Consider the following 19,292-nt stretch of genomic DNA (forward strand, 5'->3'; position numbering starts at 1 on the left):
CAATCAGGGTTTCGCCCCAGGGTCATTACTACCGACCAGGTCCTTATGTTCTCCATCTTAAACTAGAAGTTTGTTTTATTGTTAAACCAGAGATTATTTGTGGCCTTTGTCAGCCTGAGAGCTGCATTTGATCTGGTCCCATGAGAGAAATTTTGGAGGGTCCTGGCTGATATGGGTATCCCTGGGAACTTGCCCAACTCATTGAAAGACTGCATGATAAAAATTGTGCCCAAGTACAGTGGGGCAGAAATGGAGAGTTTCCCAATATTGAGAGGAGTTTGCCAGGGAAGTGTCCTTGCCCCAACTTTGTTTACTTTATATATTAACAATGTGGCAAAAGCCCTTTTGGATTGTAGGAATGACTCACCCGCGTTAAGTGGTAGTAAGGTGCCAGTTCTGCTTTTTGAAGATGACTCCCTCCTCATATCCAAAACTTCTATGGGGCTCCAGATATTTGATAAATAGATTTGTGGGGTTTTGTAGCTGTAGAGGGCTAGACTTAAATGCTAAGAAAACTAAGCATATGATTCTGAGGATTAGCCCTGTGAAGAATGTTATAGTAAAAGTAGGGAACAAATTGCTGTAAAGAGTTGACAGTTTGGATTACCTGGGGGTAAGGATCTCTGATAAATGTAAATGGGGACCCCAACTCACTAAAAGTATGCTGTTAGTTCAGCATTGGTCAAATGCCATCCTGCACCTCTATAGGATAACACAATCTAGTTCACTTACTCCTGCTATAGATGTTTAACATGCGAAAGCACAGAGAGCTGCCCTTTACTGTGCAGAAGGATGGTCCTGTACTGATACCGACAAGCTTGCCATTGCAGAGAACATTTTTGCTAGAGCACTAGTTTCAGCACCCTGGCTAGCACTCCTCTAATCCAACTCTTTTTCAATTTGGGCCTGCGTAGGATCTCCAATTCTGCTTCTTTTAAACCGCTAGTCTACTGGGCCTTTCTCTGGTGTATACATGAGATAAAAATCTATGGAGACTCGCTTGGTGAATTAATGAGAATGAATCATGCTAAATCTGTCTCTTAGTTAAAGTTTGGTTTTCATTGGTTCAAAAGACTGGGGCTATTAAGACTTTGGGACAAATGTGCATCTCTTTATAAAGCTGAAATCTTTTAGAAAGTTTGCATTTTTTTTTCCTTTTACCATCCTGTGCCTTAGCCTGCCTCCAATCCACGCCTAGTGTCCGTAAGGTAAAGTGAGCGCTACCTTTGTGCATTCCATCCAGGCATCCATAAATACAGGGCACTCAACTGCCCCTGCATTCCAGCTGCATACCAATGAGTATTTCTGTTCAGGAAGGGTGGAGGCACTGTCAAACTTCAAAGGGTAGTGACCTGACCCCACACAAAGGACATGCAACCCCCCACAGACCTCCTGGCAGACAGGACTGGGCTGAAAGGGAAAGGGAACTGGGGGATTTCAAAACAACTCTTTGAAGTCCCCCCCCACTTCAAAGGCACATTTGGGTATAAGTACTGGTCCTCTGATGCCATATACTCAGAACACTTCTGGACTGAGGACACTCTACCAGGAAGAAGGACCGCAGGCTGTCAGTAGGGACTGCCACTTTACTGCTTGCTCTGATTCATTGTCCTGCTACTTCTTGCCTAGGGGTGAGAAGACGGGATATAACTCTCTACACCCTGCAATCTGAAGTTTCTCCAAGGGCCTGACTGAGCTTGCCTTCTGTTTATGAAGTCTCAGGGATATCAAAGACGTCACCTGCATCTTGCTACTAGCACCTGGGCCTCTCTGCTGTGAGTCCTGCTCTGTCAAGCGGTGCTAAATCAGTCCTGGGCCCTTGGAGGTGAGTGTGGTGCTGCAACACAAGAACTGACACAAAGGCAACGGCGCGTCACTTTGCACCGATGCATCCAGCTGCAGAAACGCGTCTTTGCTGCGGCCTGCATCAAAGCTATGTACACCGCTCACTGACTGCATGACACAACCATCCCAGCATACAACACAGACCTAGCTTGGCCTACACAGCATTCAAGCATTGGAATCAGTACTCATCGCTTCTGGACATCAACGCTTCAATGACATTTCCTGATCAAGAATCAACACTAAACTAAAGAATTGAGTTCACCCAGTATACATTTGATTGCAAAATGTAACTTTTGCCAACCTTTAGTAAATTACACAGTTCATTGGTATGTTCAGTTCCATAATTTCAGTTCCCAATGGGTGGTTATTGTGGCCAGTGTACACAAATGGTTGTCATGTGCATTTATAAACTCTACAGAGGGTTTTAAAGCAAGCAGACTGGACCCTCACTTTATCAAGACCCAACATGCAGGAATTGTCACTACTTACAGTGTTGGGAAGTTATATCATCAATGGATGCAATATTCCACTTTGACTGCTGCAAACAAGCACATCTCTCTTCTCTCTGATGATATGGATTTGCAAGATTTCTTGTTAGATCCTAGATTGCCATGCCTCAAAAGATTCGTGAATGCAATTTACAATGAAATATGGAAGCTTTCGCTAATGGAGGCTGCTGCTCATTTAAGATAAATAGATCAGGCAAATTTGAGAAAGGGATTGGCTATAGTTGATAATGGAATGAATGTCCTTTTTACAGCATAGACAAAATCAGCTTGGATCCATAATGCAGTTGTGCTGGACATTACAGGTTCTTTAGTCGAACCACGTTCCCCAGAAGAACGTCAGCTCGAACAAGTTCTTCTTGCTGTTTAACTTGACCCAGAAAAAGCAGACAATAGTAAAGAAGTATTCAACATACACAATGCTTAATTAGGAAAAGTTGCATTTCACAGTGGCTGAAACACTGTAAGCAGTGTGCTTAATTCACAGATTGATATCTCTGCCAATTTCAATGTTCCATGCCAATGTCATGTTTCAATTTACAGTGTGTTTGAAACACTTTGTGATAGGCAGGTTTGAGGCTATAGGGGAGAGTTTTATACACAAAGTATGGGAATTACCTTTGAATTACAAATGTATGAGCAAGGAAAAGGAAGTCTTTCTCAGCGGTAGTGAGTGTGAAACGTCTGTGAGCCACTTAATGATTTGTGAACTGGTGACATTGCACGTTTGGCATGTTACTTGAAGGAAGTTCTTGTCTCTTTGATTCACCCAGTGTTTCAGTTACTTTCAAATGGAAGTTGCTTAATGCCGAGTGATCAAGGTTGTTGTGCGATGAGAGCAGGTGTTGAATTTGTGATTTCTGTTTCCCAAATAGTGACCTGCTGTGATAACATACTATTCCCTCTTATGCATGAGATTAGGGTAGCAGGTTTGTGGCCTTCCATCCCTACCTGTAATGTTAACTTCGACAATCTGAGCAGAGTGAAAGCACTATTGTTCCAAAAACACATGGAGCTTACATCAGCCTGAAAAAAACATTTGAATTAAAAGTGGCAAGATCATCCGCCGAGATACAGTCGTTTGTGAATGCTAATTTTCCAAGGAACTTCAGTGGATTTGTGAGCCATGTATTTTAATTCTTCCAACACCGCAGGAGTTGTGCACTTTTTCAAAGCGATTAGGTCTGTTTTTGTCAACACTTTCCGGACTCTTTGGAGCTATTCTATCTTTTATTCACTCACTGTTTTCAACAGTTTTTGGCGGCACAGCACTTGTACTGTTCTTAATTGGTAGTATCTTGTCACTATTAGTTCTTCTCCGCAATGGATGGCCTATTTCAAAGCTGAAGGGTGATAGAACTACTACTCATCCAGCTGTGTCATGAATGCATGATACAGTATTTTGAAGTACCTTTGTTGGAGGAACTAAACAACAACTCATCTTTGTTTTTCCAACCAGTATGCTTCTACTGCATGCAGCTTGTGTTTTGCTGTTGTGGGTGCCCTTTCAAGCGTGCACTGGATGTGTGCTTTGCAATGCTGTTGGTGCTATCTACAGACATGGATCTTGTGATGTTTCCATTGAGGGTTAATTTCTGGTATTGTCCTATGAGACTGCGCTTGTTTCAAGATGCCTTTTATGAGCCACCCTACATGAATATGGACAACACTGCTCCAAGTATGTTTTCTTCTGGCTTGACAATTGTGGGCATTGCGTGGGTTGCTACCTCATTAGCGACAGCTGAAGTTCGTAGACATGTCTGTTCTTTTGCCACAGTCACTGAGGCTTTGATGGTTCTGTCATCTGCAGATGCGGGATCCCTCTTGCATTCACTGATGTTTTGGGTAACATCATGGCTGCCTCTGATGACTTAAAACTCAGCCTTCTGTTTTTAAGAGTTTTGATGTTTTAATTGGCTATTTCTATTTTGTTTGCTCTGCTTGTTGGCATGAACATTTTAATGCTTTAGTATTTTTTAAGATTTGCTTAGAATCAGTCTTTCCTGACTGGCAAGGGGAGGGTGCCGTGAGGACCTCTTGAACTCATGTTAGTTCTCCCTATTTCAGTTTCCTTTTGCTTAGTTTTATATTTCATATTTTATTTGTTTTACTAAGGCTGTATTTTATGGACCACTGCCTGCTCTGAAAAAATGAAACAAAAACGTTTCATTTTTTAGTTTTGTAATGCATCTCATTTTCCTTTAAGGAAAACGGGCTGCATTACAAAAAAAAAAAAACTGCTTTATATAAAAGCAGTCACAGATGTGGTGGTCTGCTGTCTCCAGCAGGCCACCATCCCTGTGAGTGCCGCGAGTCGCAAGGGGGTCGCAAATTGCAACCCACGTCATTAATATTAACGAGGTGGGCCTTTGCAACCCCCTTGCGAATCGCAGATGGTGTAAGGGACACCATCCTACATTCCAATTTGCGACTCGTAAATTGCGAGTTGCTCTGACTCGCAATTTGCAACTCGCAAATTGGAATATACCTATATCTGGCCCTTTATCAGCTAAGTTTTACTCTCAAAAACAACCTGCTTGTTTAGTTAGGCTTTGTATGACATGCAATCAATACCTTCTGTCCAAAGGTAAAGAACACTGTACATGATATGCTAGTTTGTGTTGCCGGTTCAGGTGACAGCTTCTAACATCTAGACACACCATTACATCAGGACTGTGCTTCCAACACAGAATGATTTTGTTTTATAAGTGATGTGCTGACCTGGGAGTAACAGAGGGCATTCCGATCATGACTGCTCTGGGATGAATGCTTTTTGACATACTGTTAAGGTGGTGCTAATCTACCAGCACACGAAAGGATTGCCATCTCTACCGCAGGCTGACTCCTAACACTATCTCCAGGTATAGGGCTGTGGCTACCTCCCTAGATCGGGCCAGGCAGAAGGGTACACATGCTATGCTCTCTGAGTATAGTTTCAGGGTTTGCAAGGAGCTTCTAGAACTTATAGAACATTTAGAACTACATTCTCTATGGTCGGATTGTTCAACCTCTTTACCATATTTATAATGCTGATTACTTTGCTATGTTTCATTATCACATCTCATTTGTTTTATGTTAGATCAAAATTGTTTCAATAAATGTATTGAAAACATATGTCACACCTCTTCTGTCTCACCTTGGCATGCATGAGTAATACAACAATAGGGTAAGATATGTGTCCACAACTTTCATTGGGAGTCAAAGTGTAATGTCCAGGTTGCCACAATCACCTTCCACCCCTGTTCATTTGGGGTCCATCTGAGTCACTGTCAGCTAGCCATGAATCGGGCCAACAGTTTCTGACTGTGTAGATTGGCTCAGTCTCCCACACTGTGAAACTCTGTTGTCATAACATGCGTTCCTATTATCATAGTAGGAACTGGTTAACAGTTTCTGCACATGGTTATCATGAGCCAAGTGAAAGTGTCACAAGGGAGACAGAAGGCAAGGCCTCACTTTAAATGTTCTCCTCTACCTGACACATCAGAATCTGCAGTCCCACCATTTACCACTATCACATACCAAATGGTAGTTTAAGAAGATTAACCAGCAGCTCCCTGCTCAGTAAGAGGCATAATTGAATCTTTAAGTGGCCTTGTCTCCTCTTACCTCACATCATCATCTAGGCCTCTTTCTTCCAGCCTGAGAATGTCAGCAATACACTTCTACTGCCTGGAAAAACAGCCTCACCTCCTTCTTGGGCAGAAGGTCACCTAAAGGGTATTCAAAATGGGTCTCACAAGCCTGCATTACTGTGGCTTACTCACACTCACCGTGCATGCACCACACAGACTACATTCACAAATATGCATAACATACACTTACAACCCCTTCATCACTTGACACTCAGTGGTAGTTCTGATGGACAGTCAGTTAAGTTCCAGCATTAGTGCATGTTTGGTAATTTGTCACACAAACAAGATGAAGAGAAAGCTAAGAGGAACATCTCTAATTCCCTACCTTGTTCTGAATGGCTCTACTATTTTCAATTACCTGCCAGACAGTGACAACTAGTGGCAGCCAGCTCCATTGGTCCAAACGCCATAAGAGTACTCTTGACACCGGGGCAAGCCTGCATAAGCACCTGAGAAGAGGAACTGTTACCCGACCAGGTGTGAGAGTGTTCCAGTGCTATGTAGCAGCTGCTGGTAAGAGTATTGGGGCCAAAGAAGATGGGGCGGTTTAACACTTTCTGACCATAGTGTTGTAGTGCATGGGTGGCAAAATACATCCAATACCTTCTCACTGCACTGCTCACTACAGACTAGTAAGTGCCACTAGTACCTCCTCTAATCCTTATTTAATTTACTTTTAGCCTGTCATGATAATGGGCCTAAGTAAACTGGGCACTAGATTAGTGTCCTTCCATAGCTGGTGCTTTGCAGCAGTTTTAAGATCTTCTTAAAGATTCTCATTGCTGAAATGGGTGTAATTTCTGATATGCATATGTTTCCCTTGTCTTCATTGCTTGATTTTGCTCTAGAGAAAGTGTCACTCATAGCCGTTGAATGTCGCTCATAATGACACTAAAATTGTGAAAATGTCACATACAAGTAATCTAAAACCTTGGCAGCTATGCAGTCACAGGTTTCTCATGGAGGTAGTGTGGGGTGCTTGAGCTCAGTGCTCACCAAATGCACACCAGTGCAATAACTCATTGTGTAACCCACTATTTTACATTGAAGAAAGAAAGGTTATTTAATGACCACTTGAACAGAATACTACACACACAATATGCGTTAGGTACAATATAGTATCCTGCTTGCTGAGGTCAGGCTTCACCTTAATCTACTATATACTGCTTTTTTGGAGGTGTATTGCAATTTGAATGTGCTTCAGAATAAAGGATGGATCACATACACTTACATAAATTGCAAGAGCAACAAACCAAGGTTGGGTCAAAACTACATCAAATGGGATCATTTCTTCAGGGTGAGAGTAAAAATGTGACAAATGTCGGTACAGTGGGTCTTCTAGAATGTGGATCTCGGCTACTTTGTGTCTAAGATTGTAGCTATGTGAAATAATGCAACAAAGCACGCATCGCAGTTTGAACTCATCTACTCAAGAATTATCCACCTTCTGGATTTCTTATGACCATTCTCTTTTCCAATGTGAACTACAAATTCCTCTTTGGTCTACTACATTAGATATAAAAGTTATTAGCATAACTTAGTTTCCAAAACAAATTGTGACAGTGCTCACAATATTATCTTGTATCTAATTCTTTATGAAAGGGGGCTCATCTACCATGGAAACTTTGTCTAACAAATTGAGAATAGTGATGAAAACGAAAGGTTTGGTGCCATACAAGTCAATTGTCAAAGTGTCTGCGATAATTGAGCACTGTTGTGCAGGTCATGGAAGTTGGAACTGCAGGTCTTTACAGATTTCTTTGGAGGATTGCACATGTCAAAGTAAATCTGAGATTGCTCTTGATTCCTTGATCAACCATCATGTAATTTACTAAAGTCCAGGGTGCTATACTTACTAAGATATAGTCAATGTGACTAAGGGCCATATAAAGGAAGCCTTTTGTGCGTCGCAAACTGCGAAAAACGAAGTTTGCGACGTGCAAAAGGCCAAACACAATGCACAACCGCAAATTGCGAGTCGGTACCGACTCGCAATTTGATGCTGCAACTCGCAAATAGGAAGGGGTGTTCCCTTCCTATTTGCGACCGCATCGCCATGCTGAGTTGCTTTGTGACCGCGAATGCGGTCTCAAACCAACTCGCAGTTACCATCCACTTGAAGTGGATGGTAACTCATTTGGAAAAGGGAAGGGGTCCCCATGGGACCCCTTCCCCTTTGTGAATGCCAAAAAAAATGTTTTTTCAAAGCAGGCAGTGGTCCTATGGACCACTGCTTACTCTGAAAAAAACGAAACCAAATGGTTTCGGAAGTTTTACTTTTTGCAGCTCGTTTTCCGGGCTGCAAAAAGAAAAAGAAAATAATTATTAAAAAAGCTGTCACAGACATGGTGGTCTGCTGTCTCCAGCAGGCCACCATCCCTGTGAGTGCATGGACTCGCTATGGGGTCGCAAACTGCGACCCACCTCATTAATATTCATGAGGTGGGTCTTTGCGACCCCATAGCGAGTCGCAGAAGGTGTCTGAGACACCTTTCTGCATTTTGTTTTGCGAGTTGCAATTTGCAAGTCGCTATGACTCGCAAATTGCAAGTCGCAATTTTATACCTTCTTACATCTGGCCCTAAGTCCTTATTCTTAGGAGGTTGGACTAAGTGGATTGTCGGAGAGGGTTCTCACCTTAAGGACTCATAGGCACTTCACATACATGAACAAATTAATTTAGACATGACAAGGTCGACTTCTTGTTAACCCTATGCTCAGTGGTTTGCAAATCAAGTCAAACAGCTTCTTCATCAACAGATAATGTCCTAAAGTTGTCTAAAGGCTCATACTGGGCATTCAGATACAGTGGTTTAAGTACGGTGCAGCTAGAATTTCTATGTTCCATGAATTTACTCGTAGTCATGTGCTTATCCAAACATTCTAGGATATTTGACTCAGAGTTTTCACGCCCTTCTCTACTACACATATTTATATCCAAACCGCCCTCAAACAGGTTTTCACTTAAGTCTTTTTAGATGGTTCCAATGTATGTTTTGGCAGCACTATTTAAATATTAGGATAATTGCAGAGGTATCCTGGAATGTACATAGGTCAGCAGTCACAGTGGGAGGAAATGTTACCTAACGGTTAGAGTTGCTGACCTTGAAATTGAATATTCCCGTTCAAATCCTGGCCACAGTCACAATCTTGTGATTTCGGGAAAATCACTTAGGGGGTGATTACGAGATTGACTATCGGAAAAACCTGACTGCCAAACACCGATGAGGAGACCGCCATGGTGCTGGTGGTCTCCCTACTGTCCCCATTATGACTTTTCCACTGGGATGACCAGCTGAAACCAAGGTTTCTGCCTGTCAGCCCGGTGGAAAACATGCGGCGGCATTGGACTTGGGTCCACATGGAGTCGAGTCCATTATCGTTGCAGTGAGGGCCTCCCTAGCACCCTTGGAATGCGCACTGTTTGCTCAGCAGACAGGCATTCTGACGGTGTTGGGGAGGGGGGCACTTGCACTGCCCATGCCATGGGCAGTGCAGGGGCCCCCCTGTAGTTCCCTCCACTTGTTCTCTGCCAGCCTTTTCATTGCAGTTAAACCGCCATGAAAAGGCTGGTGGAGAACATGGTTGTAATCAGCACAGCAGCGGTGACTTCAGTGCTGGTGTGGCTTTTTACATCCACGACTGCTGTCATCCCATCAGGATCAAAGATCCTGGTGGAGACAGCAGTCTTTTGGCAGTCCGACTTCCAGGGTCGTAATGTGCAGGTCGAAACACCACAGCTGCAGTGGTCCAACTGCCACCGCAAGTCTGGCGGTTATTTGACTGCCAGACTCATGATAGGGCCCAAAATCCCCCTAAGCCTAAAAGAATGTGTAACTTCTGATTCCCATGTAAAGCTCACTAATACCCTTGGGCAAAGTTTGTGTCACAAAAAGTAGCAAAAAAGTTAAAAATAGAGTTGCAGTGCCAGCCAGCCCTATTCAGTTTCTCTGTTAAGCCTTCTAAAGGCCAGGGGATATATTCAATGAGGATTGAACAGTTCACTGTTTTGATGAGCTAGAAGCAGTATTCATGCTACACTTTCTCTGGGTGGCCAGTCGAGACTATTCAGGCTTGCGGTATTGAGCTGGCACCCTCTCATTGGGAAGCCAATCACACAGTGAAAGAGAAGATTCGATTAATTTTTTTAATGGACAATGTAGGATTTTCCCATGTCTCTCTTGGGAAAGAGGTGATCATTTGATCTGAATACTGGTTGTAGTTGATGAAATGCACAGTAAACTATTTTTACATTGCCACCAGCCAACATTTATCAAGGTGATCCTTAATAATCACAAGAGATATGAGAAGGCCTAACAATGCCCATGCATGTGGGAGCACGCCCATGCTGATGCGATTATGGCTGTGTTTTTGATGATTTTGGCTGGTCACTTGAGGGTGGGTCTGGGCATGTGCTTGGTGTTGCAGGGCATAAGATGGTGCCACACTGTTGTATGGACACTGGCATTTGGTGCTGGGCGTGGGGAGTTTATGGCTCTGCCTAACATTTACATTGTTTCTGGGATTTTAATGCTGGAATTCAGTTTATGAAGTTGTACTTTGGCCAATGAGGGGATTCCAAAGGTAGACGATGACCCCCACCCCTGCCTCAGCATGGAAGAAGTTTCCAGTGTACTGATGGTAACTAATCTAGATTTTGTTTGATCAGTACAGGTTTTGCTCCTTTATCAGTCTTGCTCATATTGTGGGATTTGATGTCTTCATTGATGTCCGTTGTGTGGTCAGTAGGTTCTAAGGGCACATGACACTAGGGGTTAGTGGTTACAAAAGGAGAATTTTGCCTTTTGAGACCGCAAAATGGCATTTTCCAATGCACCATCCCTATTTTGCGAGCCAGCATGCAAATACCGTCTTGAAAAATAGGGATTGCAACTCAGAACTAGGAAGGGGAATTCCAAGTGCATCCCTTCCTAATTGCGAGTCACAGTGGCATGTATGATTGTTTAGTGAACACAATTGCGGTTGCAAAACAACCACCAATTTAAATTGGTGGTAACCCATTCGCAAACAGGAGGGGGTCCCACGGACCACTGCCTACTCTGAAAAAATGAAAAGAAAGCTTTTCATTTTTTTGTTTGAAGTACATCCCATTTTCCATTAAGAAAAACGGACTGCATTTAAAAAAAAAAATGCTTTATTTAAAAAGCAGTCACAGATATGGTGGTCTGCTGTCCCCAGCAGGCCACCATCCGTGTGAGTTTGGCCATTCCCGATGGGGTTGCAAGTTGTGAGCTACCTCATGAATATTGATGAGGAGGGTCCTTTACGACCCCGTTGGGAATCATAGTGTGGTTGACACTGTTGTACATTCCTGATTGCCACTGGCAATTTGCCACTCACAAAGAAAATGCAAATTGTGAGTCTCAATCAGGAATGGTTTTAGATTGGGCACTAGGTTTTGTAATTGTCATTGTAGATATGCAACTTCTGTTTCCCCAGGCACTTTGATGAGTTGAATGCCATGAGTGTATAACATAATCGCTGGGAAAATGACTAACCTAAAATTGGACCCAACTGGGCTCACTCCTGCTCATAGTGAGATAGTATTCTATTTTTTCTTTCTTTTCAGTTGACATGCAATAAATGAACTGTCTGGAAATTATCGGGGAGACAGGCCAGCCTTGTTCACCCTAGTAGCTGCAGATAGGTGTTCTTGCCTTTAAAATGTAGGTACAATTCCCTCAAAGTGGTACCTGCCATTCTACACTTTGTACAAAGGTAACTCAAATATTGATGTGCAGTGTAAGGTGTAATTGCACAATCCAAGGTGGCTTCTGTGCCATACATTTATCATTTTGTATGTTCTGCGAACAGGTCAGACTACGGGTGATTGATTCATAATGTAAAATCTATAGATTATTACGTGTTGATATACCATGTCTATGACATTTGATTGCAATACAGTGAATAAATAAAATATTTAAGAGATTTAATAAAGATGAAGGTAAAAGCAGGTTCACTGGGAACCTACACAAATAATAGGTTTACTAATTTTATTTCTGGTTAGGACGACATTGGTTCCTTTCAGATGTTTTAGTTAATAAAACATAAGGGGCACCCCAGATGGCAAATAGAATGTTTTGATCTTTGCTTTTTCATTGTTTTTGGTGAGGAATGCAGGACCAACCTGATGGCAGTCCTCCAACTGGTCAAAGCTCTTTTGGATCTGGCTGTAGTGCCTAGAGACTCCAGCCATGCTCCCCTATCTCTTCATCTCTCTCTCTCTCTCTCTCTCTCTCTCTCTCTCTCTCTCTCTCTCTCTCTCTCTCTCTCTCTCTCTCTCTCTCTCTCTCTCTCTCTCTCTCTCCTCACTGCATCTTTCACACCTATGCCATTCTCTTCTCTCCTTTGCTTTCTGTTGTCTTTCATCATCAGTGCTCTGAATCATTTACTCATATCTCTTGCGTTGTTTATGTACAATTTTTGCCTTACTCTTGTCTTTGTGTCAGCATTTCTCATAGTTTTTTACCCGTTTTGTTCTTTGACTTGTTCCTCATTTTGTGCTCTTATGCTGACTACCCTCATTTTGAACAAGTGTTTTTTATTGCTTTTCACCCATTTATCTTTGCCTTGTTGCCCCGTTCTGTACCCTTTTCCCATCCTTTCTGCACCTCTTACTCTCCCTCATCAAAGCCCCTTAACTACTCACCACCATGCACCTTTTTCACTCTCTCCTGCCTCCCTGTTCCCCTCTCAGCCCCGCACACCACCTCTTGTGCACATCTCCTTTCCCAGGACCCGCTTAATGGCAATTGTGGCATGACACCAAACGGGCCTAATGCTGGTGCACTAACTGCATGCCAAAGGAAAGCCCGTCTACACTCATCCATGCCTGGACTACACCTAGCATCAGAAACCCTGGTTTCCCCTGAACCCCTGCTTCCCCTCCATGCTCCTCCACTCCCTCAACCTTGGTTGCTGCTCTCCATCCTACTGCTGTGCCACTACAAGAAAAAGAGCTGTCATTGACACCTCCCAATGTTTCACCTGCACCACCACACCCGCTACTCCTACACCTACAACAGCAACACCATCAGCATCTAACTCCTCACACACTCAAGCACTCACAAACCAACACCCACCCGCACAGTAATGCTTGATATCATGCATGCTGCTCAGCACCTACTTATTCAGCAACCACTCCATGGAGGTCCAAGACCTTCAGGACAATGCTGCCCCGGACCTTCTATTTCTCACCACAAACATGGCTAACTGCAGCATCAACACCAGACATTGCTGCGGTCATTCCTATTATTTACAAAATAGTCAAGCAAGACCGCCAAAACACAGAGCAGGAGAAGGAATCACCATAGTATTCAAGGGCTTCAATACATGCACCACTAACCCAGATTCTGCAACCTGTGACATGAATCACCTCAACTTTAAATTGCAAATCACAGGCAACTTTACCCTCGACAGACCCCTAGTCTATTGACCCTGAGCAAACTTCACTAGCAAATTCTTGGAATTCATCGCTCCACCCCCAATCATTGATGAACCAATTACATCCTCTTAGGAGACCTCAATTTGTACCTAGAAGACCTGACTGACCACAGTTTAATCCTCGAAAGCCTCAGAAACCTCAGACTCATCCAACATGTCTGAGACCTCACCCAGTTACAGCACCCCATTTTCACCTCATTTAGTGGTATCATGATCAACACACCCACTTCAGTCACCTGGCTGACCACACCATTGTGAGTTTCTTAATAAGCATTCCCCACCACAGAAGAACCACAGTGACATGCCCAGACCGCTGACACTAGAGCAACAAATCTGAGGTGGAATGGGTTTCTGCTGGCCACAAAAAATAACCTCATGTCACAGGTTAATTATCCAGTGACATCAACAACCTCAACACCTGGATCACAGCTTGCACCAACCCCTAGCTAGTCATAAAAGAAGCCAAGCACCAAGAACGCAAATGCAAGCCAGTTGGTACACAGTGGAACTCAAGATGACCAAACAGCACTGTAAGCACCTGGAACGGAGGGGTAGAGCAAGCCAAGAAGAACTGGACCAGGAAGTATTCAAATCCATCTGAAGATGTTACCACCAGCAAATCCAGGAGACCAAAAAGAAGACCCTAACTGAATGCATCAATAGTAACTCCAAGACCAGCAAAGACACTTTCGTTATTGTCAAAGACTTCACCACAACAACAGAAAGCATTAGCAAAATCACCCCAAACTTAGAACTGTTCAATGTCCTCTCAGACTTCTGCCAAAATAAAATAGCAGACATCTGCACCAACTTCGACCTGAAATGGCAAATCATCAGCCTTGCAATAAGTGTTCAGTATTGGACACAGGCAACACCCAGACAACATTGAACCCAATCACCACAGAGAAAACCACATCAAGCATCAAGACCGTCCCCCCCGGTTCCCCATTTGACCGTTGCCATTGACAAAGGTTCTACCCCAATCAGCAAAGCCCTCACTTCCATCCTCCACACCTTCATCTACCACAGACACTTTCCTGAATCATGGAAGCACACAGCCCTCACCGCCATCCTGAAGGAGCCCCCAGCAGATACAGCCAAACTACAGACATATCTCCCTCTTAGAAGGTCTGAGAAATATCTATCGGTAGATGCCTCTCTGACCACCTTGTCAACCACCAGCTCCTTGACACCACACAACCAGGCTTCAGACCAAACTCCAGCACTGAGACAGCCCTCATTGCAGCAATAGACAATATCTGGATTATCCTCGACAGAGGAGAATCAGCAGCACTCATCCTACTCAACATCACTAAAGCATTTTACAGTCTCCCACCTCATTCTGATAAGATGACTTCACAAGGATGGCACCCAAGGAACAGTCCCCCATTGGATCTGCACTTTCTGACTGGAAGGAAACAAACCGTCAACTTGCCACCATACTCCTCAGAAACCAGAAAACCCCTTTGTAGAGTCCTGCAGGCATCTTGCTCAGCCTGTTTGTAAACGTCTACAGGACTCTGCAAGTAGATGTTGTTTGCGCACATAACATCAACATACTCACCTACACCGAAGACACATAACTTAAAACTTCAACTTTTGCATGAAAAAAGTGGCCAGCTGGATGAAGTCCAGCTGCCTCAAACCTAAAATAGAGAAGAGCAAAGTGGTGATCTTTGGAAAAGAGGCCTTGTTGTGGGACTCTGTCTGGTTGACTCTGAACCTTGGACCCACCCCCAGTACTCATTTAAGAAACCTCAGGATAATTTTCAACAGCAAGCGCAACATATCTGCCCCAGTAAACACCATTGACATGGACGGATTCCAAACCACAAGGATGGTAAAAAATGTATTCCAGTGGCTACCCATCAACACCAGGAAAGCAGTTACTCAAGCCCTACTGACTAGCAGATTGCACTATAGGGACACTGTCTACACTGGAATCACCAACCAACTCCAAATACGACTCCTGAATGTCCAGAATGCAGCAGCTAGACTGGTCCTCAACATCTTCAACCCGTCTGATGTCATACTACACCTAACGGAACTACACTGGCTTCAAATACACAAGTGTGTGCAGTTCAAGGTCCTTATCCACACGTACAAGCACTACACAACACAGGTGGTGCAGCTTACCTGAACATAGGCATCAAGTTCCATAAAACTACCAGGCACCACCGCTCATCCAAACACTCACAAGCACATTTGCCACACATATGCAAAAGCAGATCATGAGTTTGTGCCTTCTCATATATCACTCCCAAAAGCTTGGAACAACCTCCCCCCACCACATTAGAGCCTCCCCATTGCTTCTTGAATTCTGCAAGAAGTTGAAAACCTGTCTTTTTATGGAAATCCCCCAAGAACTGCCCATACACTTGCAAATTGCCAGGATACCCTCAGAGGTGATCTGACGATACACAAATCTGCATAGCATAACAGAACATGATATGACTTAACAGAACACCCGTTCTGGTGTTCATTTGTGTGGAGGATTTCCACTTGCTCTTATTAGGACACTAAAAAATATTACTATGCCTTAAATCTTTCTAACGGAACATGCTAGACATATTTAACTTTCTATTTTAAAATTTTTCCAGGGTTCCCGGATTTCTCTACATATTCTGCATCTTGCTGGGATTCACACTGAGAGAGCAAGTCATTTTACTGAATGCAGCTTATCAGAGACATATGAGGTGAAGTTTTTTCATGTATATTTTCAAAACAGATGGACCTTCTAAAGGCAACTACCAGAAAGCTAAGTTTAAAGACCGGTTTAGATCTCAAGGAGATATATGTTTGTCACTGTCTTGCTTCACCCTTCAGAGGCAAGGAGTTGGTTCTAAAGACATTTCATGGTATAGTCTCTGTTTTAGTTGTTTATTTCCTTGTGGTTTCCAACCTACGGAATAGCGCCAAGCCACATAATCTCATTTATATGACATGATCAAAAGTTGTTAACCTACTCAGGGGCAAGTCTGTGAAACTGATGTACATTTTTGGTAAAGTATGTTACCAGAATAGGCCAAAGTATGGAAATATCAGTGCTTGTGCTAAGACACTGGAATGCTTCCACCAACTGTCCTGATGCATTATACTGTGTAATGAAGTCTCCTTTAAAGTATCTGCTTTTAATTAACAGACAGACTAAGAGCTGATGAAACAAGGCTAATACTATTGCTGTATTTTTGAAAAAGCATTGGTAAAGCACTGGCAAATTAGATCTGCTTATTTTAGTGTTTCTCCATTGATTGGTGAGCTAATGTGAGTGATTTTGTGGAAGGGTGAGTGGGTGCATTTGATAATAAGTCAATGGTTTGCTGCATATATGACTGAGTTCTTGGTTAAGCATAGGGTGAGTGAGTTCATCAAAGGATGCATGGCTGAGGTAAGCGTATTGATGGGTGGCTGGGTAAATTAGTGAGTGCATGAATGGATGCGGACAGGTTGCACCAATCGTACAGGTTGAGTTTTCAAAAGTAGCGGTAATAGTGTTCAAAAGTGCCAAGGATCACCAATATTACTGCAGGCAAGAACTTCACTAAGGCTGGACCCAGTTCTACCACAAGTGCAGACCATATATGTATACGAATGATCAACAACATTAAGCGAAAGCAAGCATTATATTAAGGGTAGGCACCATTGTTCCATGAGTGCCTCCAATATTTCAACAATTAATGCTATCATGACAGTATTGGAACTACACAAGAATGAACACAATCAAGCCAAAAATAACCACCATGTGTCAGAAACTACCAGCATTATTTATTTTATTACGTAGCTCATCTCTCAGCAATCCTTAATGCATACTCCAAAAATGCAATGTTATTAATTAAACCTCATTCCCTGTTTAGATTTTCCCCATTAATCGGTAATCCCTAGAACTGGTTTGAATTTGCAATATCACTCAATAGCCCTTAGGACCCTCAGAGGATGTCACTTGAGGTCCCTCTGAAGACAGCCCAAAGAGGTCAGTACTTTATGCTATTACTATAGATTCCTCTCAAGTCGGCAGAAAGAGCACAGTACCACAGGCCATCCCTAGTGGTTACTCTGAGGTCAGTACAAAGGGTGCAGTACCTCAGGTAATGTTTATGGGATCTGCACCCTTGTTGCAGGGGTTTCGTAGTTAGGATGACAAGTAAGTTTTCCAACCATCATCAAACGAGGAACTTGTTTGCTGTCTTTTCCTTCGATTCACTTGCACATTGTGAGGGTATACTGGCAGAATATACAGCCAAAATATGACCCTACAAAATAGAATGTTCAGAATATTGAGTGCCAGAATATTGTGAAGATAAAAATAGGTATACAATACCTACCTCTAACTGTATAATAAACATATATCAACATATATTTATTAAAAAAAGATGCATATATCAATACATATATATATATTTCTTAACTACACAAATATCTTCAACTATGTGGATGTGAATTTAAGAATAGTAAACCAATACTTACCTATATATAACTACCATCACTATATTTTGGTTCTTGATATTTAGTTTGCAATATGTTTGTGGGACAAATTTTCTGTCCTCTATATTCTGACACACAGCCCTTTGTGTGGCAGTTATGAAGAGGTTAAGAATTATTGGGTGGTGTCAATCCACCTTCAAGAAGATAAAGTTGTATTCTTTCTTTTCCATGTGTTTTTTTGCACCATACATTGGTTCATCAAAAAACCATAAAACCTTGGCACATAAAGCATCTGTTAGAACATTATGGCCCTCATTACGACCCTGGCTGTCGGTGATAAAGTGGCGGTAAATTATGGCCGCCAAATTATGACTATGGCAGAAAGATCTCCGAAAGACAGCCAATGTACCACACTGACTGGCAGGGCGGAAACAATAGGCACCACGGTGGTAGCCGCCTACAGGCAGGCAGAAGCCTACTTTCTGCCAACCATATTATGAACAGACAATGCGCCACCTTTTCTGGGGCGGTACAAACGACATCAAAAGCCTGGCGGAAACACTGCACAGAAGTGAAAGGACTTACCATTCGAAACACAGGGAAGAACCACGCTGCCATGAAACCAGAACTGCAAGTATTTCCGATGATATTCTACGTTCTGCTCTACTGCGAACACCAGTGCCGGTGAAGACGACGACGGTGAGTACAGCCACCTAGCTCACAAGGGAGGGAGGAAAACAAGAGTGACACACACACACCAAACACACCCCACACACAGACACCATACACACAACCAGCTGCACAAAAAAACAAGTTAATCCCCCTAAATCGGCTGAATAATGCAAGGACAATAGGAATGTACCAAAGTGATTGTAATAAGATCAACACGGTATAAATAACATTTCAGCCAATGCTACAGATATTTACATATGTACAGAAAAAGGGACACTGCACAGTCCTCAGTTCGCGTGGGCCACATGGCCACAGGGAAAAGTCCAAGGCCCCACTTGTCACCTGCATCAATACGGAGAGAACACTGCAGGGGCATCAGTTTGCATATAGGCAGGCACCTGGGGGGGGCATCTCAGCTGGAAGCGGAAACAAGACCACTGGTTCTGGAGGGAGCAACATGCCCTGTGCTTGTCCTGGGAAGTGATAGGCCACAGTCTCTCAAGTGGGTGTCTTCCCCACTAGTTCTGGAGGGGACAACATTCCCTGTGCTTGGTCCTGGGGAGTGCAAGGCCACAGTCTCTCAAGTGGGTGTCTTCCCACTGGTTCTGGAGGGGCAACATGTCCTGTGCTTGGTCCTGGGAAGTGATAGGCCACAGTCTCTCAAGTGGGTGTCTTCCCCACTGGTTCTGGAGGGGCAACATGCCCTGTGACTGGTCCTGGGGAGTGCAAGGCCACAGTATCTCAAGTG

The 19,292-nt window shown here is 43.3% G+C and overlaps 1 protein-coding gene across 2 annotated transcripts in view; it reads left to right on the forward strand.

Moving 5' to 3' along the window:
- Positions 1-19,292, forward strand: part of LOC138266612 (galactose-3-O-sulfotransferase 2-like) — a 523,679-nt gene that overhangs the window by 399,108 nt on the left and 105,279 nt on the right. For both annotated transcript variants that reach the window (XM_069215440.1, XM_069215441.1), the window contains one exon: positions 16,051-16,146. In XM_069215440.1, coding sequence (XP_069071541.1) covers positions 16,051-16,146 — 96 coding nt within the window. The remainder of the gene's footprint in view (positions 1-16,050; positions 16,147-19,292) is intronic.

The sequence above is a fragment of the Pleurodeles waltl genome, chromosome 11 (assembly GCF_031143425.1).
Source record: "Pleurodeles waltl isolate 20211129_DDA chromosome 11, aPleWal1.hap1.20221129, whole genome shotgun sequence".
Taxonomy (NCBI): domain Eukaryota; kingdom Metazoa; phylum Chordata; class Amphibia; order Caudata; family Salamandridae; genus Pleurodeles; species Pleurodeles waltl.